Raw genomic sequence first — 26,803 nt, forward strand, 5'->3', positions numbered from 1 at the left:
TGGAAAATCTTAGCAGCTATATATATTAAAATAGCTCGATTTTATTCATCAATTCTCCTCTTTCTTCTAAAATAACTAATTTCTGCTCTTTACTTTCTAATTTCCTTTCATCTTTTTTTTGGTTTATTTTACAGTTGTTTTCCTAGAATGTTGAAATAAATACTTAGTTTATATATCGGTTTGATTGTTCATGCTGACTAATGTAACAAGTGATTTAGCAGTGTCTCTCCATGTATAACTTTGACTGCATCCCCAGAGATTTTCTGTGATGTGTGCTCATTACTATTCATTTCTTGTCCTTTTCTTTCTTTCTTTTTTTTTTTTGAGACGGAGTTTCGCTCTTGTTACCCAGGCTGGAGTGCAATGGCGCGATCTCGGCTCACCGCAACCTCCGCCTCCTGGGTTCAGGCAATTCTCCTGCCTCAGCCTCCTGAGTAGCTGGGATTACAGGCACGCGCCACCATGCCCAGCTAATTTTTTGTATTTTTAGTAGAGACGGGGTTTCACCATGTTGACCAGGATGGTCTCGATCTCTTGACCTCGTGATCCACCCACCTTGGCCTCCCAAAGTGCTGGGATTACAGGCGTGAGCCACTGCGCCCGGCCTCTTTTTTTTTTTTTTAATAAAGATGGGGTTTCACCATGATGCCCAGGGTGGTCTTGAACTCCTGACCTCAGGTGATCCATCCACCTCAGCCTCCCAAAGTGCTAGGATTACAGGTGTGAGCCACCTCGCCCAGCCATCTTTTTTTTTTTAACGGAGTTTCCCTCTTGTTGCCCAGGCTGGCGTACAGTGGTACAAGCTCGGCTCGCTGCAACCTCCACCTCCTGGGTTCAAGCGATTCTCCTGCCTCAGCCTCTGAAGTACGCTGGGATTACAGGCACACACCACCATGCCTGGCTAATTTTGTACTTTTAGTAGAATCAGAGTTTTACCATGTTGGTCAGGTTTGTCTTGAACTCCCAACCTCAGGTGATCTGCCCGCCTCGGCCTCCCAAAGTGCTGGGATTACAGGCATGAGCCACCAATCCCAGCCTCTTTTTTTTTTTTTTTGAAACAGAGTCTCCCTCGGTCACCCAGGCTGGAGTGCAGTGGTGCAATCTCGGCTCACTGCAACCTCTCACTCCTGGGTTCAAGCGATTCTCCTGCCTCAGCCTCCTGAGTAGCTGGGATTACAGGCACCCAGCACCACGCCTGGCTACTTTTTGTATTTTTAGTAGATTTGGGGTTTTGTGATGTTGGCCAGGCTGGTCTTGAACTCCTGAGCTCAAGTGAGTCACTCACCTCAGCCTCCCGCAGTGTTGGGATTACAGGCGTGAGACACTGTACCCAGCCATTTATTTATTTTATTTTTTGAGGGTGTAGGCAGGGTCTCTCTCCATCTGTCACCCAGGCTGGAGTGAGTTGTGCATATTTAAAGTATGCACTTGGATAAGTTTTGACATATGCTTACATCCATGAAACCATTGTGGGTGTATGTCAATCAAGGTAAGATACACATTCATCACTTCCTTTTCTCTCTCTCTCTTTTTTTTTTTTCATACAGGATCTTACCCTGTTGCTCAGGCTGGAGTGCAGTGGTGCAACGATGGCTGACTGCAGCTTCAACCTCCTGGGCTCAAGCAATCCTCCCGCCTCAGCCTCCCAAGTAGCTGCGACTGTAGGCGTGCACCACCACGCCTGGCTGACTTTTCTGTTTGTTGTAGAGATGGTGGTCTCACTATGCTGCCCAGCCTGGACTCACAGTCCTGGGTTCAAGTGATCTTCCCACCTGGGCCTCCTACAGTGCTGGGATTACAGGCATGTGAACCACCGCACACTGTCCATGATTTCCAGCTTTACCTTTCAGTGATCTGGGCTGTCAGGGTGTCCAGCTGTCCTGTGACCCTCTGTGGATGGTTCTTCAGGCCTCTCTTCTCAGGTGGGAGTCCCTGGGTTAGGATGTGCTTGCGGGAGCTTCAGTTGTGATCTGGAATCAAGATTTGGTGCCCTAAGCAAGTGATAGTACCCAAGATAGCCTCTAGGGGGTGGTGGTGTTTAAGGCCATGTTCTTATCTAAGCTTGTCCTCAGACCTTGCCTAACATCTGCAACGCCAAAGTCGTTAATGAGCCCTGTTTTGTGTACAGTACAGTTTATTAACTGTGCTACTCAAAGTCTCTCTATTTTTACTGACTTTAAAAAAAGTGTCTGTTTGGCCAGGCACGGTGGCTCACGCCTGTAATCTGAGTACTTGGGAGGCTAAGGCAGGTGACTCATTTGAGGCCAGGAGTTAGAGACCAACCTGGCTCACACCGTGAAACCTGGTGTCAACTAAAAATATAAAACTTAGCCAGGTGTGGTGGTGCATGCCTGTAGTCCCAGCTACTTGGGAGGCTGAGGCACAAGAATCACTTGAACCTGGGAGGCAGAAGTTATGGTGAGCTGGGATCACACCACTGTACTTAACAGCCTGGGTGACAGAGGGAGACTCTATCTCAAAAAAAAAAATTGTCTCTCTCTCTCTTTTTTTTGTTTTTTTTTTTGTTTGTTTGTTTGTTTTTTGAGACAGGATCTCCCTCTGTCACCCAGGCTGGAGTGCAGTGGTGCTATCATGGCTCACTGCAGCCTTGACCTTCCGGGCTCAAGTAAACCTCCCACCTCATTCTCCCAAGTAACTGGAACCAACCACAGGCGAGCTCCACTATGCCTGGCTAATTTTTTGTTTGTATTTTTTGTAGAGATGGAGTCTCTCCATGTTGTCCAGGCTGGCCTCAGTGATCTTCCTGCCTTGATCTTCTGAAGTTCTGGAATTATAGGCATGACGCACTGTGCCAGGACAAAAATTGCTTACTTCATCTGTAAAATTCAAGGGAAGGTGTAATAAAGCCTCCTGAGATGATTTTGTGTCTGTTTGTTTTTGTTTTTGTTTTTTGAGATGGAGTCTTGCTCTTTAGCCCCGGCTGGAGTGCAGCGGCTTCATCTCGGCTCAATGCAACTTCCGCCTCCTGGGTCCCAGTTCAAGCAATTCTCCTACCTCAGCCTCCCAAACAGCTGGGATTACAGGCACGAGCCACCATGCCCAGCTAATTTTTGTATTTTTTAGTAGAGATGAGGTTTCACCATGTTGGCCAGTCTGGTCTTGAACTCCTGACCTTGCAATCCGCCTGCCTTGGCCTCCCAAAGTGCTGGAATTCCAGGCGTGAGCCAAGGCACCTGGCCCGATTTTGGTTTTCAAAATCTTTGTATTTCACAGTTTAGCTTTGTGGGTTGATGTTCCATTTTTGAGAACAGAACCGGTGTGCCCACAGAGTAGCCATCATGAGTAAAGCTCACCCTCCCGAGTTGAAAAAATTTATGGACAAGAAGTTATCATTGAAATTAAATGGTGGCAGACACGTCCAAGGAATATTGCGGGGATTTGACCCCTTTATGAATCTTGTGATAGATGAATGTGTGGAGATGGCAACTAGCGGACAACAGAACAATATTGGAATGGTGGTAATACAAGGAAATAGTATCATCATGTTAGAAGCCTTGGAACCAGTATAAATAATGGCTGTTCAGCGGAGAAACCCATGTCCTCTCTCCATAGGGCCTATTTTACTATGATGTAAAAATTAGGTCATGTACATTTTCATATTAGACTTTTTGTTAAATAAACTTTTGTAATAATCAAAAAAAAAAAAAAAGAGAGAGAACAGAACCATTTGTAATATAGTCTACATAGACCATACCTGTTATTCGTGTAGAAAAAAAGACTCCTTTCCCATTTAGCACCTTTTGCCTGAGGTTTATTTTTCTGGTATCAATACTGCTGCCATACTTACTTTGTGTTTGCAGTTTCCTGTCTTTTCTTTTTTTTTTTTTTGAGACAGAGTCTTGCTTTGTCGCCAGGCTGGAGTGCTATGGCGTGATCTCGACTCACTGCAATCTCCAGCTTCTGGGTTCAAGGAATTGTCCTGTTTCAGCCTCCCAAGTAGCTGCAACTACAGGCGCCAGACACCACACCTGGCTAATTTTTGTATTTTTAGTAGAGATGTGGTTTCATGATATTGGTCAGGCTGGTCTCAAACTCCTGACCTCAGGTGACCCACTCACCTCAGCCTCCCAAAGTGCTGGGATTACAGGTGTGAGTCACCACCCCCAGCCTTTTTTTTTTTTTTTGAGATGGAGTGTCTTTCTGTTGTCCAGGCTTGAGTGCAATGGTGCTACCTTGGCTCACTGCAACCTCCGCCTCCTGGGTTCCAGTGATTCTCCTGCCTCAGCCTCCCGAGTAGCTGGGATTACAAATGTCCACCATGTTGCCTGGCTAATTTTTGAATTTTTAATAGAGATGGGATTTTCAGGCTGGTCTCAAACTCCTGACCTTAGGTGATCCAGCCACCTTGGCCTCCAAAGTGCTGGAATTACAGGTGTGAGCCCAGCCCACATGATTTTTTAAATAGTTTAGAATTTCGTTTCCAGATAATTAATTTGCTTCTTTAAGCATACGTCAGGTGGGGCGTGGTGGCTCACACCTGTAATCCCAGCACTTTGGGAGGCCAAGGTGGGTGAATCACCTGAGGTCAAGAGTTTGACCAGGCTGGCCAACGTGGTGAAACCTGTTCTCTACTAAAAATACAAAAAATTAGCTGGGTGTGGTGGCGCATACCTGTAATCCTAGCTACTCGGAAGGCTGAGGCAGGAGAATTGCTTGAACCTGGGAGGCAGAGGTTGCAGTGAGCTGAGATCGCACCATTGCTCTCCAGCCTGGGCAATAAGAGTGAAACTCTGTCTCAAAAAGGAGAAAAAAAGAGCATATGTCTTTTCTATTTCAGAAATCCTTTTCAAGCAATTGCATTTTCCTACACAACTGCCTCCAAACAGTCATTGATCTGTTTTGCTCATTTGGCATCAGTGTCTTGTGGCTCTATCTTCTGGAGTCCGTGAATCTTACATCTGACATTTGACTGCAATTAAAAGCTGGATTTGGAATATAATTGCAGCCCTACCACCCACCTGCTGTGTGACCTGTTAAATTTCTTTTTTTCTTTGTTTTCTGAGATGGTGTCTTGCTCTGTTGCCCAGGCTGGAGTGCAGTGGCATGATCTCGGCTCACTGCAACGTCTGTCTCCCGTGTTTAAGTGATTCTCTTGACTCGGCCTCCCAAATAGCTAGGATTACAGGCGGCCACCACCACACTGGTCTAATTTTTGTTTTTTGTTTGATTGTTTGAGATGGAGTTTCGCCATCTCGATGGGGTGCAGTGGCGTGATCTCGGCTCACCGCAACCTCTGCCTCCCAGATTCAAGAGATTCTCCTACTTCAGCCTCCTGAGTATCTGGGATTACAGGAATGCACCACCACGCCCTGTTAATTGTGTATTTTTAGTAGAGATGGAGTTTCTCCATGTTGGTCTGGCTGGTCTTGAACTCCTAATCTCAGGTGATCCACCCATCTCAGCCTCCCAAAGTGCTGGGATTACAGGCGTGAGCAATTGGGCCCCGCCAGTTCCTTATTATTTATTTATTTTCCTGAAACAGGGTCTCACTCTGTCACCCAGGCTGGAGTGCGGTGGCACAATCACAGCTCACTGCAGCCACTGACTCCTGGGCTCAAGTGATTCTCTGGCCTCAGCTTCCCGAGTACCTGGGACTACAGGCGTTAGCCACCATGCTTGTATAATTTTTGTAGAAACGGGGTCTCACCATGCTGGCCAAGTTGGTTTCAAGCTCCTAGGCTCAAAGGATGTACCTTCCTCGACCTCTCAAAGTGCTGGTATTACAGGAGTGAGCCACTGCGCCCCGCTGGCAAATTTCTTAAACTCTCTGTGCCTCGGTGACCTCATTTAATAAAGGAAATCATTGTAGCACCCTTTTCCTAGAGCTGTGAAGATTCAATGGAATAAATAAGGCAATAAATGAATGGATGGGGAATGAAGGATGTGGGTTTCCTCCTCCTTGTCTTTCAAGAAGCCCTCACCATCAACCTCCCATTGTTTGTTCTCTCTCTCCCCGTCTCTCCCTCTGTCTCTCAATTAGCCAGGAAACCTGGGGTAGGTATGCATGGAGCCAGCAGATGCATCGGGAGGCTGCGGGCACTGGGGACGCGCGCGCGGGCTGAGCCGCGGGAGAAGGAGCGGGGCGGGGCCTGTGGCTGCTGCAGGAGGAGGAGGAGTCCGTGGCCCGGCCCACACCGTGGAGAAGGGCGGAGCTATTTGGCGTCCCTCCCACCACGCCTGGCCCACGCACTTTCGCCTGCAGGGGGCGGAGCGTGAAAATATTCCGCCCACCTCGCGCCTCGGCCTACTCTGCAGTGCGACGGGAGGGTCTTCCGGAAGCCCCGCCCTCTGTCCCGCCCCACGTCGCTGGCGACCCGGAGACGTAGTGGGCGGAGCTTCCGGACCCCCCGCCTAGCTGCCGACGTTGCGGAGCTGAGGGTGAAGTCTCCCGACGGCTGCCTCCCATATCTGGCCCCGGCTGCGCTCGCCACAGCGGGTAGGGGGCGGAGCTTGCGCTCGCCCCGCCCGTCCCGAGCCTCACGGGGAGGAGGAGGAGGAGCCGCGGCGGGGCCCGCACTGCAGCGCCAGCGTCTTAGCGGGCGGCCGAGCTCCTGGAGCGACCTGGACCTGAGCGCGGAGCGGGTGTCGCGCAGCAGCAGACCGTGGCCGCAGCCCTATCCCGCCCCGCGCCAGCCATGCCGTCCGCGGGCCCCGCCTGAGCCGCGGCCTCCGAGCGCGGGCGGGCCTGGGGCCGGCGGGGCCATGCGCGCGCTACCCTGACGATGCCGCCCGCCGCGCCCGCCCGCCTGACGCTGGCCCTGGGCCTGGGCCTGTGGCTCGGGTCGCTGGCGGGGGGCTCCGGGCGCGGCTGCGGGCCTTGCGCGCCCCCCTGCCTCTGCGGCCCGGCTCCCGGCGCCGCCTGCCGCGTCAACTGCTCGGGTCGCGGGCTGCGGACGCTCGGGCCCGCGCTGCGCATCCCCGCGGACGCCACGGCGTTGTAAGTAGCGGGCCCGGCGGGACCCGGGAGAGCCCTCGGGGCGAGCGGGCGGGCGGGCGGGCGTGTGCGCGTTCCCTGGTCCGGGACTGGAAGCGGGGCTTGGGCCAGGACGCTCCCAGGGCGAGGCTCGGGCGTGGGACGGCGGCCCCGCTAAATAAGGAACGCCTGGAGCCGTGGCTGGCACCGCCTGGGGAAGCCGAAAAACCCCGAGTTTCTGGAGACAGAAGTCCCACCCGGGGGCTCTGCAGACGCCAGCGGAGGCGGGGCGGGGAGTCCGCGCTTAGCCGGGAGGACGAACACTCGCCAATTGGGGAGGAATTAGGATGCGGCCTGAGGCTGCGGGGTACCCGGGAAGGTGGGGGTCGCTGTCGGGGGCGACAGGGAAGACTTCAGGAGGTGTCTGGACAAAGATTTGTTGGATATCCAAGAATTGGCCTGATGCTTAGGAAGGAGTGAAGAGGTGGGTCCGGAGGGAGGGGGTGAACGGTGTGAGCAGAGACTGGGAGGCTGGAAGCTGACCACAGGAGGTGTGAGGGATAGGGGCAGGGTGGGAGGTGGGCTCGCGGGTCGGCTGGGGTCACGAAGGGCCTCAGGCGCTCTGCTCTTGGGTTCCAAGGCTGTCCTGAGAAGGGGTGAGGGGGGATTGCCGTGGGGGATTAAAGCCTTGTCATGTTCGCTTTCTGGAGGTAAACACAGGTGGCCTTTATGGAGACACTGTGCCAGGCTCCTGTTGGGGGTCGTCGTGCGGAATCCTGACCCTGACCCTCTGAGACATGGGGACCGTCGAGATCCGCATTTCACAGATGGGGAAACAGGTTTGGAGAGGTGACGCGACCTGTCCCAGGCATCACAGCCGGGATGTGCACAGGACCTGTGAGGTGCCTAGGACTCAGGGTTGGGTTGAAAGGGGCGCAGGGGACTGAGATGTGCAGACAGTTGTCCCTAGCGCTGCGGAGACTCTGGGGCCGGTCTGATGCCTTGGATTTTCCGGGCTCCAGGCTCCTCATCGGGACACTGCATCTCCCTGGGTGCATGCTGGATCCCTGGGGAACGTGGCACATCCCCAGGCTTGCTAAACACAGGGTGGGTCCTGGCATTTGGTTTTGTAAGGTTTCTGGGTCACTCCCGCCTGTGGCCACCCTTCCTTAGGGGAGCCCTGTGTTCTTGGGGCTTTGCTGGGTGGTCTCGAGGGTGGGAGAAGAACGGATTTTCCAGGACTAGCTGGAGGCTTTGACCTCAGAGCTGCACTGCTTCTGTGCTCCCTGACCGCTGAAGCGTGTGTCTCGCGGCGGTCTCTGTGGAGATGGCCCTCCCTGCCTGGCGGCAGGGCCCACAGAATTGCATCAGACCTACCCCACCCGCTGTTTCTGATGCTGTAGCTGAGGGCATCTCTCTCTGCCAGGCCGGTTGCTAGAGCTCTGTCCGGGTCCTGCCGGTGCTTCCTGCTTCCCGGCACCTGGTACTGTCCATGTGAGCGGCCCCTCAGGTGCTGTCCAGGAGAGAAGGGCTCTGGCGGCAGCTGAGCGGAGGGCAAGCCCCAGCTCTCCATGCCTCAGCACAGCAATGGATCCCTCCGCCCCTGCCTTGCGTTGTCCCGTTAGACTCTGGTCCTGGGGTTGGGAGGAGGGGGACCCTGGGAGTTGGTGGCCTGTCCTAGCCTGAGCTGGCAGGATTCTGAATGGCTGGCCCCTCAAGTGTGCAACAGGGCACAGGGTGACCTCATGTGGGCAGGTGGGTGCTGTTCTGTACACTCCCGGAGCTGCTGCTGGGAGAGTTCTGGAAGGTGGGGTGAGGGGACCCATGGGAAACTGGGGCCTTGGGGAGGATGTTAACGCCCTGGCTGTCCCCGCTCAGGCTGCCCTCTATGCTTTGAGAGCCTCCTAGCCATTTTGCTGTCTACCCTGCCAACTCCTCCTCAGGGAGATGGGTGGGTTTTCTTTCCCCAGGGTAGAAGGGCTGAGTTGGGAGAGGCCAGGGACACAGATCACAGCTACCAGTGGGTGTTTAAAGGCCCAGGAGCATTGCTGTCTGGATGTCACCAGCAGCCTGCCTGGGGGCCTCACGCAGGTGCCCCTCCTTTTGTGGTTCCCCAGCTGCTGAGGCTCAGCAGAGACAACTGTATCCAGTCCCAGATGGAGGACAGCTGGAGCTTCTGAGGCCACAGTCTTCCTTGGGTTAAATGATGCTGCTGAGAGGTGGTGGCTTTTTGAAAAGATGGTGCACTGCAAAATGTGCTGCTCCATGTGGCTCAAAGCTTTGTGGGGAGATGTGGGCAGAGCTGTGGTTGACTGGTGGACCCCCTACCCCAGAGCCTGCCCTGCGCTCCCTGCCCGGTTCCTTCTCCCTGCTGATCCATGTTTTAAATCAAATTCCAGCCACCCTGTTCTTTATCTGCAAGCATTTTGGAGGACGTCGCAATACCATAGACACATGTAACACAGTGAACAATTCCTTAATGTCACTGAAGGTCTGCTGTGTTCATATATTTAGTTTAATAGTTTGAATTAGGAGCCAAATAAGGTCCACCAGTGCAATTAGTAGATGTCTTTTAAAAGTATATGTATATCAAAAGAAAAAAAAATGAGAAAATATGTGCAGTGTTCTTTTTTTTGTTTTGTTTTGGAGATGGAGTTTCACTCTTGTTGTCCAGGCTGCAGTGCAGTGGCACAATCTTGGCTCACCACAACGTCTGCCTTTTTGATTCAAGTGATTCTCCTACCTCAGCCTCCTGAGTAGCTGGGATTACAGGCATGCACCATGATGCCTGGCTAATTTTCTATTTTTGGTAGAGACGGGGTTTCCCCATGTTAGTCAGGCTGGTCTCAAACTCCTGACCTCAGGTGATCCACCCGCCTCAGCCTCCCAAAGTTCTGGATTACAGGCATGTGCTACCACACCTGGCAAAAATACATATATGTGTCTTTTAAGGCTGGTTAAGCAAAGCAGTGGGACTGGAGAAAGAACAAAGAAATCTACCTGGCTGTGATCAGTTGGTTGTAAACACCTCTGTGCTCAGACCAGCCAGCTGATGTCATTTTTTTTTTTTTTTTTTTTTTTTTTTTGGAGATGGAGTCTTGCTCTGTCGCCCATGCTGGAGGGCAGTGGTCTGATCTTGGCTCACTGCAACCTGCAACCTCCCAGGTTCAAGCAATTCTCCTGCCTCAGACTTGTAAGTAACTGGGATTATAGGACCCTGCGATTATGCCTGGCTAATTTTTGTATTTTTAATAGCGACAGGGCTTCACCGTGTTGACTAGGTGGTCTCGATCTCTTGGCCTCACGTGATCGCCAGGCTTGGCCTCCCGAAGTGCTGGGATTACAGGTGTGAGTGATGTCTTTTGAATGTCTGGTGATGTCTAGGAGCTTCCCCTCCTCTCTTTTTCCTTGTACAATGTGTTGAAGAAACCGGCTCCTGCAGCCTGGATTTTCGGCTGTATCTCAGGGCTGCCACCTCCATGGTGTCACTTCCGTGGTGCTGTGAGTGTGTCCTCCTTGTTTCCTATAAATTGGTCGTTGAGGAGGACATCCCATTGTTCTGGAGGTTGTCTGGGCTGGCACTGCCCTGGGTGCAGATGTCATCAGCTCAGGGCCCCCTACTCTGAAGACCACTTCCTAGTGCTGGTTGCCACTCGCCCTGGCTGGGGGTCACCTGGGCCTGTTGGCATCTCATGAATGCTGGGGTCCAGGACTGGGCACATACGAGGGACTTAGTAGGTCCTTGGTTCACTGATGGAAAATATTGGAGCACCCAGGGCCTTGTCTTTTCCTGCCTGTACCCCTGAATGACAGGAGAGTGTGGGGGAGTCTAGGGACAGGAGGTGCAGCCCCTGGTGCCTGGGCCTGGAATAGCGTCAAGGAAGACAGGTGTCCTGGAGCGACCCTGAGCCTGATGCCTTAGAGTGCAGCTGCCACAGGCATAGCTGCCTTGGGGGCTGGTCAGGCCATGGAGGGGCCCTAGGCTCTCGTTTCTGGTCCTTGGATCGTGAGAGCAAGGACTAGGGATTTTCACCAAGGCTTCCATGAGTGCTCACCAGAAAGAGGGCCACCCTCGAGGGCTTGGTTGTCACTAGAGCCCAAGTTCAACCAACAGGCAAACGATTCTCCAAAGACAGAGACAGATGATAGGGAGTTGACCAGGAAGGACCCCCAGCACAGGTGACATTGAAGCCAGGTCTCAAAGCTCATGCAGGGAGCCGCACAGAGAGTCCCAACAGGGTGAAGTGACCATGAGGCAGGGGCAGGGCATTTGTCCAGAGAGCCTAGGAGAGGCCTGTGTCTTCTAGAAAGATCTCTGGAAGTCTGGCTGGGTGTGGTGGCTCACGCATGTAATCCCAGCACATTGGGAGGCTGAGGCGGGCGGATCATGAGGTCAGGATTTCGAGACCAGGCTGGTTACTATGGTGAAACCTGCATTCTACTAAAAATACAACAATTAGCCAGGTGTGATGGCATGTGCCTGTAGTTCCAGCTACTCAGGAGGCTGAGGCAGGGGAATCGCTTGAACCCTGGAGGCAGAGGTTGCAGTGAGCTGAGATCGCACCACTGCAGTCCAGCCTGGGCGACAAAGCAAGACTCCGGCAAAAAAAAGAAAGAAAGATCCCTGGCAGCCGAGTGGAGGCGGTGGGGAGGACTTGCACCCTGCATGCCCAGCTGGCCTCACCCTGGGGTCTCTGAGCCAGCTCTCATGCAGCTCCTGTACTTGAGAATTCAGAACGTTGCATGAGTGGGAAACGGTAGTTTCTTTTTATTTTATTATTTATTTATTTATTTATTTTTTCCGCGCCCCCACCCTCCGGTAGTTTCTTTTTCTTTTCTTTTCTTTTTTTTTTTTTTGAGACAGAGACTTACTCTGTCATCCAGACTGGAGTGTGGTGGCGCAGTCTCGGCTCACTGCAACCTCCACCTCCCGGGTTCAAGAGATTTTCCTGCTTCAGCCTCCCTAGTAGCTAGGATTACAGGCGTGTGCCACCACGCCCAGCTAATTTTTTTTTTTTGAGATGGAGTTTCACTCTTGTTGCTCAGGCTGGAGTGCAATGATGCCATCTCGGCTCACCGCAGCCTCCGCCTCCCAGGTTCAAGTGATTGTCTTGCCTCAGCGTCCCGAGTAGCTGGGATTATAGGCATGTGCCACCATGCTGGGCTAATTTTTTGTATTTTTAGTAGAGATGGGGTTTTTCTGTGTTGGTTAGGCTGGTCTCGAACTCTGGACCTCAGGTGATCTGCCTGTCTCGACCTCCCAAAGTGGTGGGATTACAGGTGTGAGCCACCGTGCCCAGCCAAGTTTTGTATTTTTAATTAGAGACGGGTTTCACCATGCTCTTCAGGCTGGTCTCAAACTCCTGACCTCAGGTGATCCGCCCGCCTTGGCATCCCAAAGTGCTGGGATTACAGGCGTGAGCCACTGCACCCGGCCGATGGTAGTTTCTTAATTAGAATGGATGCAAACTTGCCAAAGTTGTGGTAAAGAAGCCACACACTCATATGGATGCGTGCTGGATCCCTGGGGAGATCCTTATGAGATTGCCGGCAGGAGCAGGGGAGGAGATGGGGAGGCTTTGCTTGTGTCTGCAGCAGTTGGAGATGTTGGCGGATGAACCTGGAGCACCCCAGCTCCCGCCACAGAGGCGACTGTGGAGGCAGCACCTGTGGGTCATCCATCCAGTATCAGCTCGCATCCAGATCATTTAGGGAACACTGTGACTCAGCAGTAAAGACAGTGACCCCATTTAAACATGGGCAGGGGTCACTCACACCTGTAATCCCAGCAGTTTTGGAGGCCAGGGTGGGTGGGATCACTTGCGCCCAGGAGTTTGAGACCAGCCTGGACAACAGGGGGAGACCCTGGTCTCTTAAAAATAAAAAACATTGGCTGAGCATGGTGCTGTGTGCCTGTGGTCCCAGCTACTCAGGAGACTGAGGTGGGAGGATTACTTAAGCCCAGGAAGTCAAGGCTGCAGTGAGCTATGATCACACCACTGTACTCCAGGCTGTGCGACAGAGTAAGACCCTGTCAAAAAAAAAGGCCTAGGATCTGAACAGAGGTTTATCCAAAGACGACACACAGTTGGCCAACAGTGTGTAAGAAGATGCTCACCCTCCTTAGTCATGAGGAAAACACATCAAAACCACGGGCTGGCCGGGCGCGGTGGCTCATGCACTTTAGGAGGCCAGATCACTTGAGGCCAGGAGTTTGAGACCAGCCTGGGCAACACAGCAAGACCAGCAAACAGATAATGGTGGTCCCTGTAGTCACAGCTAGTCGGGAGGCTGAGAGAGGAGGATCTCGAGTCCATGAGGTTGAGGCTGCAGTGAGCTGTTATTGTGCCACTGTACTCCAGCCTGGGTGACTAGGAAACACAGTCTTAAAAAAAACAGGTTGGGCTCTGTGGGTCATGCCTGTAATCCCAGCACTTTGGAAGGCTAAGGTGGCAGGCGGATCACCTGAGTTCAGGAGTTCAAGACCAGCCTGGCCAACTTGGCGAAACCCCATCTCTACTAAAACTATCAAAATTAGCTGGGCCTGGTGGCGTATACCTGCGGTTCCAGCTACTTTGGGGGCTGAGGCAAGAGAATCGCTTGAACCCGGGAGGCGGAGGTTGCAGTTAGCCAAGATGGCTCCATTGCACCCAGCCTGCGAGATAGAGCGAGACTCTGTCTCACAAAGAAAAGATCTGGGAAAACCCTGCACCCTCTCCCTTGTGGTGGCTGAGCTGGGCCTGCACTGATCCCTCTGTGTTCTTGTCTCTCTGTGCCTCATCATGGTGCTGCAGAGTTGAAGCCACTCCTGGTCCCATTTTACAGACCAGGAAATTGAGGCCTTGAGGAGTTGTAGTGGAGGTGATTTCATCAGCATGCTCTGGGGCAGACCCCTGGAGCCGCACAGGGGACCTGGGGTGCACGCCAGTGCTCCGGTTCACAGACAGACGGAGGTGGCGGTGGTGCTTCTGAGTGGGGCTGAGATGTGCTTAGACTCCCGAGGTCCAGCTGCTTGGGTGCTGCCAGCCCCTCCCACCTGCCCATCCTGGGCTCATCCCTGTTCTGTCCCTTCCCTCTGGTTTCCTGTTCAGTTTCAGGAAGGAGGCTGGGAAACCAGGTATAGGAAATTTGGGCCCTGAAATCATACCTGGGTTCACATCCCAGCGCCTCCACTTCATGTGTGACCTTGGCCCAGTCTCTCAGCCTCGGTTTCCTTTTTTTTTTTTTTTTAAGAAAAAGGAAGAAAGAAAGAGAAAGAAAAAAAGAAAGAAAGAAAAAAGAATGAAGAAGAGGAAGAAAAAGGAGGAGAAAGAGGGAGAGAGAACGGGAACATTGCTTTATTGCCCAGGCTAGAATGCAGTCTAAAAATGGGAATTGAAAACTTCTTTTATGCCAATAATTGTGCTTAACAATGGAGACAGGAAGGAATAAGGGAAGAAAATAACAAACAAGCAGCCAACCAATATTTCATTTAAACCTATGAAATGCTATGCAATTACTGAGGAGTGATTTACTTCCAATTATGTAGTCACTTTTGGAATAGGTGTGATATGGTACTGATGAGAATGTATGTTTTGTGTATTTGAAGTGGAGAGTTCTATAAATGTTTATTAAGTTTACTTGTTCCGGGTGTGAGTTCAAGTCCTGGATGTCCTTGTTAATTTTCTATCTCGTTGATCTGTCTAATATTGACAATGTGATGTTACAGTCTCCCACTATTATTGTGTGGGAGGCTAAGTCTCTTTATGAGTCATTAAGAACTTGTCTTATGTATCTGGGTGCTCCTGTATTGGGTGCCTGTATATATAGGATCGTTAGCTCTTCTTGTTGCATTGATCCTTTTACCATTATGTGATGTCCTTCTTTGCCTCTTTTGATCTTTGTTGCTTTAAGGTCTATTTTATCAGAGGTGAGAATTGCAACTCCTGCTTTTTATTTATTTATTTATGTTTGCTCTCCGTTTGGTTGGTAAATCTTCCTCTGTCCCTTTGAGTCTTTGTGTATTGTTGCATGTGAGATGGGTCTGGATACAGCGTACAGATTGGTTTTGGCTTTTTATCCAGTTAATAATATATATGAGTTTAATACTGCCATTTGATGCTAGCTGGATATATTTTTGGAAAGGCTGATACTGGTTGTTCGTTTATATGTGTAGTGCTTCTTTCAGAAGCTTCTGCAAAGCAGGCCTGGTGATGGTAAAATCTCTAAGTACTTGCTTGTTTGCAAAAGATTTTATTTTTCCTTCGCTTTTGAAGCTCAGTTTGGCTGGATATGAAATTCTGGGTTGAAAGTTCTTTTCTTTAAGGATGTTGAATATTGGCCCCCACTCTTTTCTGGCTTGTAGGGTTTCTGCTGAGAGATCTGCTGTAAGTCTGATAGGCTTCCCTTTGTGGGTAACCTGACCTTTCTCTCTAGCTGCTCTTAGTATTTTCTCCTGCATTTCAACCCTAGTGATTCTGACGATTATGTGCCTTGGGGTTGGTCTTCTTGAGGAATATCTTTGTGGTGTTCTCTGTATTACCTGGAGTTGAATATTGTCCTGTCTTACTAGGTTGGGAAAGTTTTCCTGAATAATCTCCTGAAGAGTATTTTCCAACTTGGATTCATTCTCTTCGTCACATTCAGGTACACCTATCAAACGTAGATTAGGTCTTTTCACATAGTCCCGTATTTCTTGGAGACTTTGCTCATTCTTTTTTGTCCTTTTTTCTCTAATCTTGACTTCTTGTTTTATTTTGTTAAGTTGGTCTTCGAACTCTGATATCCTTTTTTCTGCTTGATCAATTCGACTGTTAAAACTTGTGCATTCTTCGTGAAGTTCTCGTGTTGTGTTTTTCAGCTCCATTAATTCACCTATATTCCTCTCCAAATTGTCTATTCTCATTAGCATTTCGTCAAACCTTTTTTCAAAGTTCTTAGTTTCTTTGCATTGGGTTAGAACAAGTTCTTTTAATTCACAGAAGTTTCTTATCATCCACCTTCTGAAGCCTACTTCTGATAATGGAATGCTCTCGTTCTCCATCAGGGCTTGTTCCGTTGCTGATGAGGAACTGTGATCACCTGTAGAGGGAGAGGCATTCTGATTTTGGGTATTCTCAGCCTTTTTATGCTGGTTTCTTCCCATCATTGTAAATTTATCCACCTGTCGTCTTTGTGATTTCCGGCTTTCAAATTAGGTTTCTAAGTGGACGTCCAACTTGTTGATTCCCAGTGCCGAAATCTGAGCAATCCACTGCGCCGGCCAAAACAGTGGTGTTAAGATTGATGGTGCTTTTTTGCCCGGGAATCGGCCAAAAGGGAACCCAGTCCCGCTCACTCTGCACCAAGAACTGCCGTGCTGAGGCGCCAGCAAAACCGCCGCACCGGCCACAAGAGTCGCGCTAGCGACCCGTGGGGCTCCTCTGCTGGGAATCTCCTGGTCCGTGAGCAACAAAAATTCGTCTGAAAGTGTGGCGTCCTCTCATTCTCTGCACTTTCACTAGGAGCTACTATCCCGAGCTGCTAGTGGTCAGCCATCTTGGATCTCTCTTGCCTCAGTTTCCTTATCTGTAAAGTGGGCTCCATAATGAGATGTGCCCTGCAGGGCCGTGTAGCACTGACCAGGCTCAGCCACTGGCAGCCCTGATAACCAAAAGTTGTTAATGTGGATCCATCGGTCCCCTCGGGGGTTCTGGGGGACCACTCCCCTGTCCTCCATGCACTGGGACACCTGCCCTGCCATAGAGCAGAGTGTAACAGCCTGAGGGTGAGAGCTGCCCAGAGTCAGACACCGTGCCTGTGCTCTGACCAGATGCTGGCCGACAGGAGCCAGAGCACCCTGGACGGGTAGACTCCTATGCACCCCTCAGCACCCAGTCTCAGTGCCTTCAGCACAGGGCCACGGGGCTATGGGGGCTCACAAGATCCGGCCTGCTCCTGCTTGCGCCTGCATCTGGGTGTTTGCGTGTTGGTGCCTTCTGACGAGTTCCGGTGTGTGAGAGATGCAGAGCTGGGAAGCGTCTGTGGAACTGTGAGCACCTCCGTTGCTCCTTTTGTTCTTTTGACCTAAGCTGTCACGTGGCACTGTTTCAGTTCTGCTCAGTGCCTGCCACGATGTATGAACTGTGCTGCATCCTTGCTGTTATATCATGGCAGTGTGCGCTGTTGCTGGTGGGCACCAAGGGCCTTTGGGAGCTTTGAGGAGCTTGTGCTAAGCCTGAGCCTCAATGTCCCTCTTCCCAGCTCTCTGTGAGCTCTTCCTGAGCCAGAAGGTCTCTGCGAGGGCCTCCTGCTGGAGCCGGCTCCAAGAGTCTCCTCTGCCGTCCTGGCCCACAAGCGGGTGATGCGCTGGCCGCCATCTTGTTACAGTGGCCGGGCACCACTGCCTAATATGGGTCCCGCATCTGCAAGCCCTTCCCTGGGTCCCCTAGGGCATGGGTCTCTTGGGAACCCTAGTGGCTCTGCCACTGCCTGCGCTCCCCCACTTTGGGGTGCCTCTCCCCCTGCTCCTGGGGGAGACCCTGCCTAGGGTCCACTTTCCAGCAGGAAGACACTTTGGAGGGAGATGAATGTGTTCCTTTCTGGAGCTCTGCAGTGACCGTGGGAGCCCAGCCTGCTCAAGGCCCTGGAATGAAAACATCCCGTGCCGTCTGGGGTGGTGGGGCTGTCTGGGCCTGGCCAGTGCTCTGCTGTCTGTGCTCCAGCTGGCTGAGGCCGGCACGTCTGCGGGCAGGCTCAGCGGCGGGGGTGCTGCAGTCTCCCTGTAGAGTGAGCGCAGCTGGAAAACGCAGCTCACGCCCTTTCCCAGAACACCTCGTTCTTCATGGCTTGGCAACTGTCCTTGCCAAGGGGCCATGGTGCCCAGGTGCTGGTGGCAGGAGAAGTACTACATCTGGGGCTGAGGCGGGCTGGGCCCTTTCCTCCCTGCAGCTCTCAAGGCCCGGCCCTGGCCCAGCGTAGCATTGCTAACCATAGCAGCTCCCATGGTCTCAAGACAGGCTGGTTCCTGTGAGGCCACCTTGGAAGGGGCTTTGTCCTCATGCAGGGGCAGAAGCCAGCTCTTCCTTCTGGTTGAGGCAAGAATGAGGCCAGCGCTGGGGCAAGGCCCATGCCCAGGGAGCATCACAGCCCAGGGAGTACAGGGATTCCTTGGTCCTGAGGCTGTCCACTGTGCTTCGTCGCCCCAGCCTCAGACTGGCTTGTGCCATTGGCTGTGCCCATAGCTGAGTGGGTGATGGGGATTGCAGCTGCCCAGCTGGATCTGTGCTGCTGCCCTCTCCAGGGCACCACTGCTCCCGCACAGCCTGGCGCATATGGCCAGTTTCCCCTCCCTGCCTTGGCTTCCTCCATTGACACACTGGACCTTGCTGGCCACCCAGGGACATGTCTGGGGGATGATGTGGGGGAAGGAAGAAGGGCCCCTGAGCCTTAGTGTGCCCATGAGGAGCACAAGTCCAGTGCAGCGCTTGCCCGTGTCTGCTGTGACAGGTCAGAGTAGAGAGGGATGTGTGGGGGTCACAGTGCCTGGCTCCATGTGGGCTGCGTGCCCGGGCACCAGGAGCTGGCCCTCATCCTCCCCTTGACCCGGAAGGGTGGCCCTGACCCCAGCTGCAGGTGGGCATGCCTATGAGGTGCCCTTCTTCCCACACCCCACAGGCGGGTTCGTCTCCAGATGGCCCTCTTTGAGCTGGCTGAGTCTTTCCGACATTGCAGACACCCTTCTCCTCTCCCTCCTTCAGGCTCTGAGGCTGGAGTCTCCACCCCGGTGCCGCCTGCCTCTGGGTTCCAGGAGGACCTGAGGCTGCCCATTTCCCCCCTCAGCGTCTCATCCCGGGGACAGTTCAGCCGTGGGAGGGCTCTGTAAGGACAGAATGCCCTGCTGGGCTTGGGGCTCCCTCACTAGTCACACCCTGGGACCGGGACCTAGAGACCCTTGTGCAGGGCTCTGCTGCCTGGGCCCTGCCAGCCTCATCCTTTGTCCAGAGGCTGCGACTCCCACCCCTCATCGGGCTGGGGGTGCGGCCAGCCTCCCTGGCTGTTCCTGGGGAAGCGGTAGGAGGAGCCAGCAGCTGTCTGCCCACCCCCGGGCTCTGCTGTTTTCCTTCAAATCAGCGCTGTCCCAAACTGCAGCCTGTTAATTTAAACAGGATCATTTCCGGCGTTGGAAAACGCCTCACTGGCCTTAAATAGAAGGGAGCGCAGCGCAGAGGGAAACAGATGAGGTCATGGCTCGGCTGGCCCAGCAAGGAAGGGGCCGAAGTGGGGGTGGCACCGTGGCCCGTCCTCTGTCCTCTCCAGCGCCCACACTGCAGCCCCTCTCCTCGCCCTGGGCCTGCTCTGAGGAGGGATGGGCCTGGGGATCCCCTTGCTGGGCTGAGGGAAACTGTCTCTTCCAGGAGAGGATGGGACCTAGCAGGGGGCTTGGGGCCTCCCTGAGTCTGGCACCCCATCCTGCCCCTGCCGAGGGAGGAGCAGTTACATAAGCTCCGCAGGCGGCCCGTCCGAGCCGGTCCCCCCTGCCCAGTTTCCAGCGAGGCGGCCAGTTCGGGCGGGGGTGCCGGGCCTGGCACACGCCTGCTGCTGACCACACGCGTCTGGAATGTGCAGATGTTTTCTTGGGGGCTCCGTCCGGCCCCCAAACCCCATACATCATCTAGTCTGGGGGTTGGGTACCTGGGCCTTTCAGCTTCCCAGCAGAGGGAGAAACTGAGGCTGTGGGGCTCTGAGATGGGTCTGGCATGTCTGGAGCCTTTCCCTCTGCCGTGAATTGGAAGGGCCCTGGGAGCTTCCCCACACCCAGGGAAATTCTCCTCAGGCCCACGGTTGCATGCCCTGACCCCGGCTTTCCCTGCCCAGTAGTACCTGTGGGGCAAAACACTCGGCCCCCGCCAACCTCAGGCTTCAACTACCCTCGTGCCAGCCATGGCAGAGCCCAGGGGGAGGGCAGGAGAGCTAGCGCCTGTCTAGGAGTACCCCTGAGGGTACTGGGGCAAGGGGGCTCAACCTGGGACCCACACACCTGGGGGGCGGGCAGACCTGCTGCAGCATGAGACCCCGGCCCCACCTGTGACAGGTGTAGAGAGGCAGCTTCCAAGCCTGGCCAGATCCTCTTCCCTTCCTGCTTCTGCTCCAGGATGGGAAAGCGTGCTGGGGAGGGGTGAGGACCCCCACTGTGCCCCACATACCTGGGACTTACTTTTCCCAAGGTTGCCCCAGCATCCACTAAGGAGCCCACTGGGTCTCACACTAGGATGGTCCTGACTCCTCCTGCTTTCCAGATCAGATGCTTGGCATCGGGGCCCCTTGTGTCCCTGGGCTGAGGCACCGTCCTGCCTGCCATGGGGATGCACTTCTCCCAACAAGCCTGGCCTCAGCCTCCCTGGGAGCACGTCCTGGCCCTTGGGCACCCATCCCTGTGCAGCTGGCTTCCACCTTTCCAGCTAATGGTAGGAATTGGGGTGGGGGGCACTGGGGCAGCAAGGTCTCGGGATCCCAGAGGACCCGGTGCTCCACTCGATACTCCTGCCTGGGCTTGGGGCCACCAGATGCCTGGGCCCTGCCATGTCCTCCATCCTTGCAGGGAACCAGAATGTGGGGGTGGGGCATCAGACAGCCACGATGATGTCACCCGGCGGGTTCCGAGGAAGCCCAAGGGGTGGAGTTGGGGGTTTGGCCTGAGGCCACCTGGCCAGGCCTTGGCTTTCCCCCAGAACAGCGATGGCAAAAGCAGATGGAGACGTGGAAAAGTACGGGAGCAGGTGGGGTGAGGACTCCACAGGGACCTGTGCCAGTCCCTGTCCCCGAAGCGCACACCTACCGTGTCCTGCCTGGGGCAGATGCTCCCACACCCTAGGGGGCTGAGGGGCACACCTGGCTCCTGTCTGGGCCCCAGCTCACTTCCACTGTCCTGGGCCCTGGGAGCTCGGCCGAATGTGATCCCCAAGGCCTTGCTGCTTTTTCTGGGCCATGGGCCCGAATGAGGGCCCGGAGAAGGGGCCAGCCCGGAGCCTGGCGTGCAGAGACTGCGTGGCTAGCACCCGTGACAGCAGGCAGGGCCGCCTGCTGGCGTGGAAGGAGTGTCCATGGCACTCCTGGGCCTGGTTTCCAGTGGGGCAGGCAGGGGTTGGGGGGACTCTGGAGTTCTCAGCTGACCTGCCCCTACCCCGGCCCTGACTTGTCAGCTCCCAGCAGCAGCCACTCTTGATGGATTTTCCAGAAAATGGGGTGTGGCCACACATCTTGAGACTTTCACTTCTCTCCTTCCTCCCGAGGCCTGGGTGGGAGCTGCTCCTGTGCCTGCGGGCAGATACCCAAGCCTGTGCTGCCTCCCTGGGGCAGCATCACAGCTGTGTCCCTTCCTCGAGGCCTGGCTGTGCTCGCCGTGGCCTCTCCAGCACCCCTCACTCCCCATTCTCCAGGCTGCCGCTCCTCAGAACCCACGGCCTCATTTCTCCCTGAAGCACAGCTTTTGCTGCAGCGGCAGCCACCCGGAAGTCCCTCCTCAGGTCTAACTGCCGTTCCTCATGGCGCAGTGTCCCCTTGCTTGGCCAGTGGGTGGGAGTCCGGCTGCCTCACTCTGCCTGGGGAATGGCCTCTTGCTGGTCTCCCAGCCACCAGCCTATCCCACCCCACAGAGGGAATGGTGTGGACGCCTAGCAGTGCCTCTGTGGCCCACCCATCCTTACTTGCAGTGAGGAGCATCTCAGCCTGTGCTGGGAGAGATGTGTCCTTACTTTGGTGTAGAGGAGGGGATGGCAGAGAAGCTGGGTTGAGTTAGGGGGTAAAGAGATGACCCTGGCAAAGGGGCTGTTCCCTGTGACCCCGGCCCCCAGAGCCTCTTTCCTCCTGGAGCCTAGGGTACCACACAGGCTCTCTGAATGTCCACGTCCCCTGGGGGAAGGGAACTGCACCCTAAGCATGTCCCCCCATCCACAGATGGAATGAGAGGCTCAGGGAGCCAGGTGCCCAGGATCTCATCTGTCTGGGCACCCGGCTTGGGTGAGGGCCTGGCTCCACTGTCAGTGGCTGGTGCTGCTTCCTGGAGTGGGGAAGGCCTCAGCTGCTGTGTCCCCCTCAGCTGGGGTGGCCCGTGGTCCTTTTCTTTGTTGGTTCCCCTCTGAAGCCCCTGCCCTGGCCCCACCGGGCAGCCTGTGTGTATGTGTCTCCGGTGCCAGGCAGGCCATATGTGCGTCTCTCCCACACCAGGCAGCCTGGCTGTGTGTGCGTCTCTCCCGTGCCGGGCAGGCTGCTGTGGGAACTCCCATAGGAGGAGCAGGGCTGGAGGCTGGCAGGGGCCGGGCTGGTGCTGAGGGATGGAGGCTGCCCTGCCTTGGGCCTGGCTACCAGGTGGTAATTGCCGGAAGAGCAGATCTAGGTCGAGGCGCCTGCTTGGTCACATGTGGGGAGGGTGACACCTGGGGAAGTAGAGGCCCGTGGTGGAAGGCTAGGACTCGGGGGCCTGGGGAGGGAGCCACAGTCCCTGTGCCAGGAGCACCGCTGGGAGTACGTGCGACCAGGAGGGGCGCCCAGAGTGAGCAGCAGGGTGACCCCAGAGGTGCTGGAGGCCAAGGGGATGTGGAGTTCTTGGTTTGCCCCGCTCTCTGGCTTCTCACCACCGTCTCACCAGCACCAGGACCTCGTTTATAACTTAAGCTCTGAAAAGAGAAACATGCTACCTTGTGGTTTCTGTTGCTTTTTTCCAGTTATTACTGACATTGAATGTCTTCTCCAGGCCTGTGACAAATTGTGCTTCTTTTGTTAACTGCCTTTTTCTTGTTTTGGGGTTTCTTTTCTTTCTTTTATTTCTTCGTTTTCTTCCTTCCCTCCCTCCCTCTCTTCTTTCCTTCCTTTGTTAATTGCCTGTTTCTGTTTTTGGAGTTTCTTTTCTTTTCTTTCTTTTTTTTTTTTGTTTGAGTTGGAGTTTCACTGTGACTGCCCAGGCGGGAGTGCAATAGTGCTGTCTTGGCTCATTGCAACCTCTGCCTCCTGGATTTAAGTGATTCTCCTACCTCAGCCTCTTGAGTATCTGGGATATCCAGCTAATTTTGAATTTTTACAAAATTGGCCAGTGGGTGGGAGTCCGGCTCTGTAGGGGGGCGCTGTGGACAGGGGAGTTTGCATTTTTACAAATTAGCTGGGCAGCGTTTCTCCATGCTGGTCAGGCTGGTCTCAAACTCCTTTCTTTTTTCTTTTTTTTTTTTTTTTTTGAGATAGAGTCTCACTGTGTTGCCCAGGCTGGAGTGCAGTGGTGCTATCTGAGCTCACTGCAACTTATACTTTCTGGGTTCAAGCATTTCTCCTGCCTCAGCCTCCAGAGTAGCTGGGATTACAGGCCCATGCCATCATGCCCAGCTAATTTTTGTGCTTTTGGTAGAAATCGGGTTTCACCATGTTGGCCAGGCTAGTCTCAAACTCCTGACCTTAAGTGATCCACCAGCCTTGGCCTCCCAAAGTGCTGTGATTACAGACATGAGCCACCACGCCCGGCCTGGTCTCAAACTCCTGACCTCAGGTGATCCGCCTACCTTGGCCTCCCAAAGTACTGGGATTACAGGTGTGAGCCACTGCACCTGGTTTCTTTCTTTCTTTTCTTTTTCTTCCTTTTTTTTTTTAGAGACAGAGGCTTGCTCCGTCGCCCAGGCTGGAGTGCAGGTGGTGCGATCTCGGCTCACTGCATTTCCACCTCCCCAGTTCAAGCGATTCGCCTGTCTTAGCCTCCCAAGTAACTGGGACTACAGGTGCCCACCACTATGCCTGGCTCATTTTTTTGTATTTTTTTTTTGGAGACGGAGTTTTGCTCGTTACCCAGTCTGGAGTGCAATGGCGCGATCTCGGCTCACCGCAACCTCCGCCTCCTGGGTTCAGGCAATTCTCCTGCCTCAGCCTCCTGAGTAGCTGGGATTACAGGCACGCGCCACCGTGCCCAGCTAATTTTTTGTATTTTTTTTAGTAGAGACGGGGTTTCACCATGTTGACCAGGATGGTCTCGATCTCTTGACCTCGTGATCCACCCGCCTCGGCCTCCCAAAGTGCTGGGATTACAGGCTTGAGCCACTGCGCCCGGCCATTTTTTTGTATTTTTAATAGAGACAGGGTTTCACCGTGGTGGCCAGGATGGTCTCAATCTTTTGACCTCATGATCCACCTGCCTTGGCCTCCCAAAGTGCTGGGATTACAGGTGTCAGCCACCTTGCCTGGCCTTCCTTTCTTCCTTTTCTTTCTTTTGTTTCTTTCTCCTCTTTTTTCTTTTCTTTCAAGACCAGGTCTCACTCTTTCGCCCAGGCTGGACTGCAGTGACTCAATCATAGCTCACTGCAGGCTCGACCTCCCAGGCTCACCCTGAGTAGTTGGAACTACAGTTGCACACCACCATGACTGGCTAATTCTTTTCTTCCATGTAGAGATGAGGTCTTGCTATGCTGCCCAGCCTGGTCTCAAACTCCTGACCTCAAGCAGTCCTCCCTGCTCTGCCTCCCAAAGCACTGGGATTACAAGCATAAGCCACCACACCCATATTCCATTTTTTCTTTATAACTAGAATAGTTGACTTTTTTTTTATTAGCTGTGCATGTAGCAAGGGTATTTTTGGTCTGTAATATGTCATCTGAGTTGTTAGTGCTTTTCTCAGCTTGCTATTTGTTTTCCAATTTTACTTATATTTTGTGTGGAAGCTGTGTATTTTAGATGGAATTAGGTTTGCTTGTCTTTGATGTTTTATTTATTTATTAGGTATGTATTTATTTACTCTTGAGGTAGGGTCTCAGTCTGTCACCCAGGCTGGAGTGCAGTGATGTGATCTCAGCTCACTGTAGCCTTATCTTCTCTGGGGCTCAAGTGAATTTTTCGCCTCCACCTCCTGAGTACTTGGGACTACAGGCACTTGCCACCATGCCTGGCTAATATATATTCTTTGTAGATACAGGATTTCACTGTGGCCTGGGGTGTTTTTGAAATCCTGGGTTCAAGCAATCCTCCAGTCTCAGCTCCCACAGTGCTGGGTTACAGATGCGCCTGCACCCGGCCGTCTGGGATGTCCCATTTCTCCGGGGTTTATACCTCAAGACAGCGCCTGCTCCCCTGCTCCCTGGTAGCCTGGTAGTGAGGTTGCTTCTCACACAGTCATGCCTGGCTGTGGCCTCACAGTGGGACCACCCTGCTGGGCTCAGAGCTGGAAATGGGGGGTCTGTGCAAGAGCTGTGGACAGGGTATGGGAGGCCTTGGTTTTGTGGGGGGCCTGTAGACAGGTGATGGGAGGCCTTGGCTCTGGCAGGGGCTGTAGGCAGGGGATGGAGTGCCTTTCGGGGGGGGCTGCGGGCAGGGAATGGGGGGCCTTGGCTGTATGGGGTGACTGGACAGGAGATGGGGGGCTTGGCTCTATGGGGGGGCTACGGACAGGCGATGGAGGGCCTTGGCTCTATAGGGGGGCTATGGACAGGGGATGGGGGCCTTGGCTCTATGGGGTGACTGTGGACAGGGGATGGGGGGCCTTGGCTCTGTGGGGTGACTGGACAGAGGATGGGGGGCTTGGCTTTATGGGGTGACTGGACAGGGGATGGGGGCTTGGCTTTATGGGGTGACTGGACAGGGAATGGGGGCTTGGCTCTATGGGGTGACTGTGGTCAGGGGATGGGGGACCTTGGCTTTGTTAGGGGCTGTGGACAGGGGGTGATGGGGTCATCTGCTCTGAGGATGGGACTGTGGACAGGGAATGGGAAGGCCTTGGCCCTGCCTGGATGGGTTGGGGGTCTTTGCCCATCCTGGCCCTTGGTGGACAGGTCCGTGTGGCACTCGGCATAGGGCTGATATGGGTACAGAGGGCTGAGGCCCCTGGGCCTGTCCTGGCTTCGTTTCCCTAGATGAGTGTTCATTTGGGTCTTCCATTAGAAAGGCCCCTCCTGAACCCTCAGAGGGGAGCTCAAGGGTGGGAGGCCACAGCTCGGGGGTGCTGGCAGTGTCTGGGGTGGGCCCAGGGATGGCCTCCTGGCCTACTAGGAGCTCTGTCCTTAACCTGTGGTCACTTGCTCCTTAGAGACGTGTCCCACAACCTGCTCCAGGCGCTGGACGTCGGGCTCCTGGCGAACCTCTCGGCGCTGGCAGAGCTGTGAGTGTCCCCCGGCCACGCCAGCATGCGGGGCTCACTCCCGATGGGCTGGCCGCCTCTCACTGCTTGGCTGCGGGGACTTCCGTCATACTTGCCGAATCCCCCCTCTCTTCCAGGGACATAAGCAACAACAAGATTTCCACGTTAGAAGAAGGACTGTTTGCTAATTTATTTAATTTAAGTGAAATGTAAGTTGTGATTCTTTTGGTGGGTGTCACTGGTTGGACCCCAGGCTCCCAGCATCCCTTCTGCCTTCCCAGTTGGTCCGTGTCTCCTCTCAGGTTTGAGACCAGATCCTGGGGGCAGTTTGCTAGGCAGCTTGGAGCCCCCCAAGGCCGGCTTGGTCGGGGCAGGGGAGGCTGTGCTGTCACGGGGTGCTCCAGGGCCTGGGGCTGGTGTATACCCTTCCCACCAGATGTGGTCTCCACGTTTGCCCTTCCCCTGCAGAAACCTGAGTGGGAACCCGTTTGAGTGTGACTGTGGCCTGGTGTGGCTGTCACGGTGGGTGAAGGAGCAGCAGGTGCGGGTGGTGCAGCCCGAGGCGGCCACGTGCGCTGGGCCTGTCTCCCAGGCTGGCCAGCCTCTGCTCAGCTTCCCCTTGCGGGACAGTGGCTGTGGTGAGTGCTGGTGGGTGGGGCCGTCTCAGTCCTTCCCTGCCAGGTGGGCCCTGGGCCCTGCAGGCACCAGGGCACTCTCTCTAGGGCGGGGCTTTAGGCCAAGGAGCAGCGTGGGAGCCCTGATGGGGGGTGTGGGTGGAGCCAGGAGGAGCGGAACCCAGGGTCCAGTGGCTG

At 54.2% G+C, this 26,803-nt stretch overlaps 2 protein-coding genes across 3 annotated transcripts in view; both read left to right on the forward strand.

Annotated features, from left to right (window-relative positions):
- Positions 1-1,313: 1,313 nt before the first annotated feature.
- Positions 1,314-3,992, forward strand: LOC135269093 (small nuclear ribonucleoprotein G-like). The gene is made up of 2 exons (XM_064362864.1): positions 1,314-1,922; positions 2,720-3,992. Exon 2 carries the CDS (start codon positions 3,300-3,302, stop codon positions 3,528-3,530), a length of 231 nt encoding a protein of 76 aa, XP_064218934.1. The 5' UTR covers positions 1,314-1,922; positions 2,720-3,299; the 3' UTR covers positions 3,531-3,992.
- A 2,751-nt stretch (positions 3,993-6,743) lies between these two features.
- PKD1 (polycystin 1, transient receptor potential channel interacting) overlaps positions 6,744-26,803 on the forward strand; it is a 49,736-nt gene continuing 29,676 nt past the window's right edge. For both annotated transcript variants that reach the window (XM_064362342.1, XM_021667260.2), the window contains exons 1-4: positions 6,744-6,958; positions 25,941-26,012; positions 26,129-26,200; positions 26,460-26,629. In XM_064362342.1, the coding sequence (XP_064218412.1) occupies positions 6,744-6,958; positions 25,941-26,012; positions 26,129-26,200; positions 26,460-26,629 (529 nt within the window). The remainder of the gene's footprint in view (positions 6,959-25,940; positions 26,013-26,128; positions 26,201-26,459; positions 26,630-26,803) is intronic.

Source organism: Aotus nancymaae, unplaced genomic scaffold (assembly GCF_030222135.1).
Source record: "Aotus nancymaae isolate 86718 unplaced genomic scaffold, 86718_ANA_hifiasm-v0.15.2.pri h1tg000049l, whole genome shotgun sequence".
In the NCBI taxonomy this organism is placed as follows: domain Eukaryota; kingdom Metazoa; phylum Chordata; class Mammalia; order Primates; family Aotidae; genus Aotus; species Aotus nancymaae.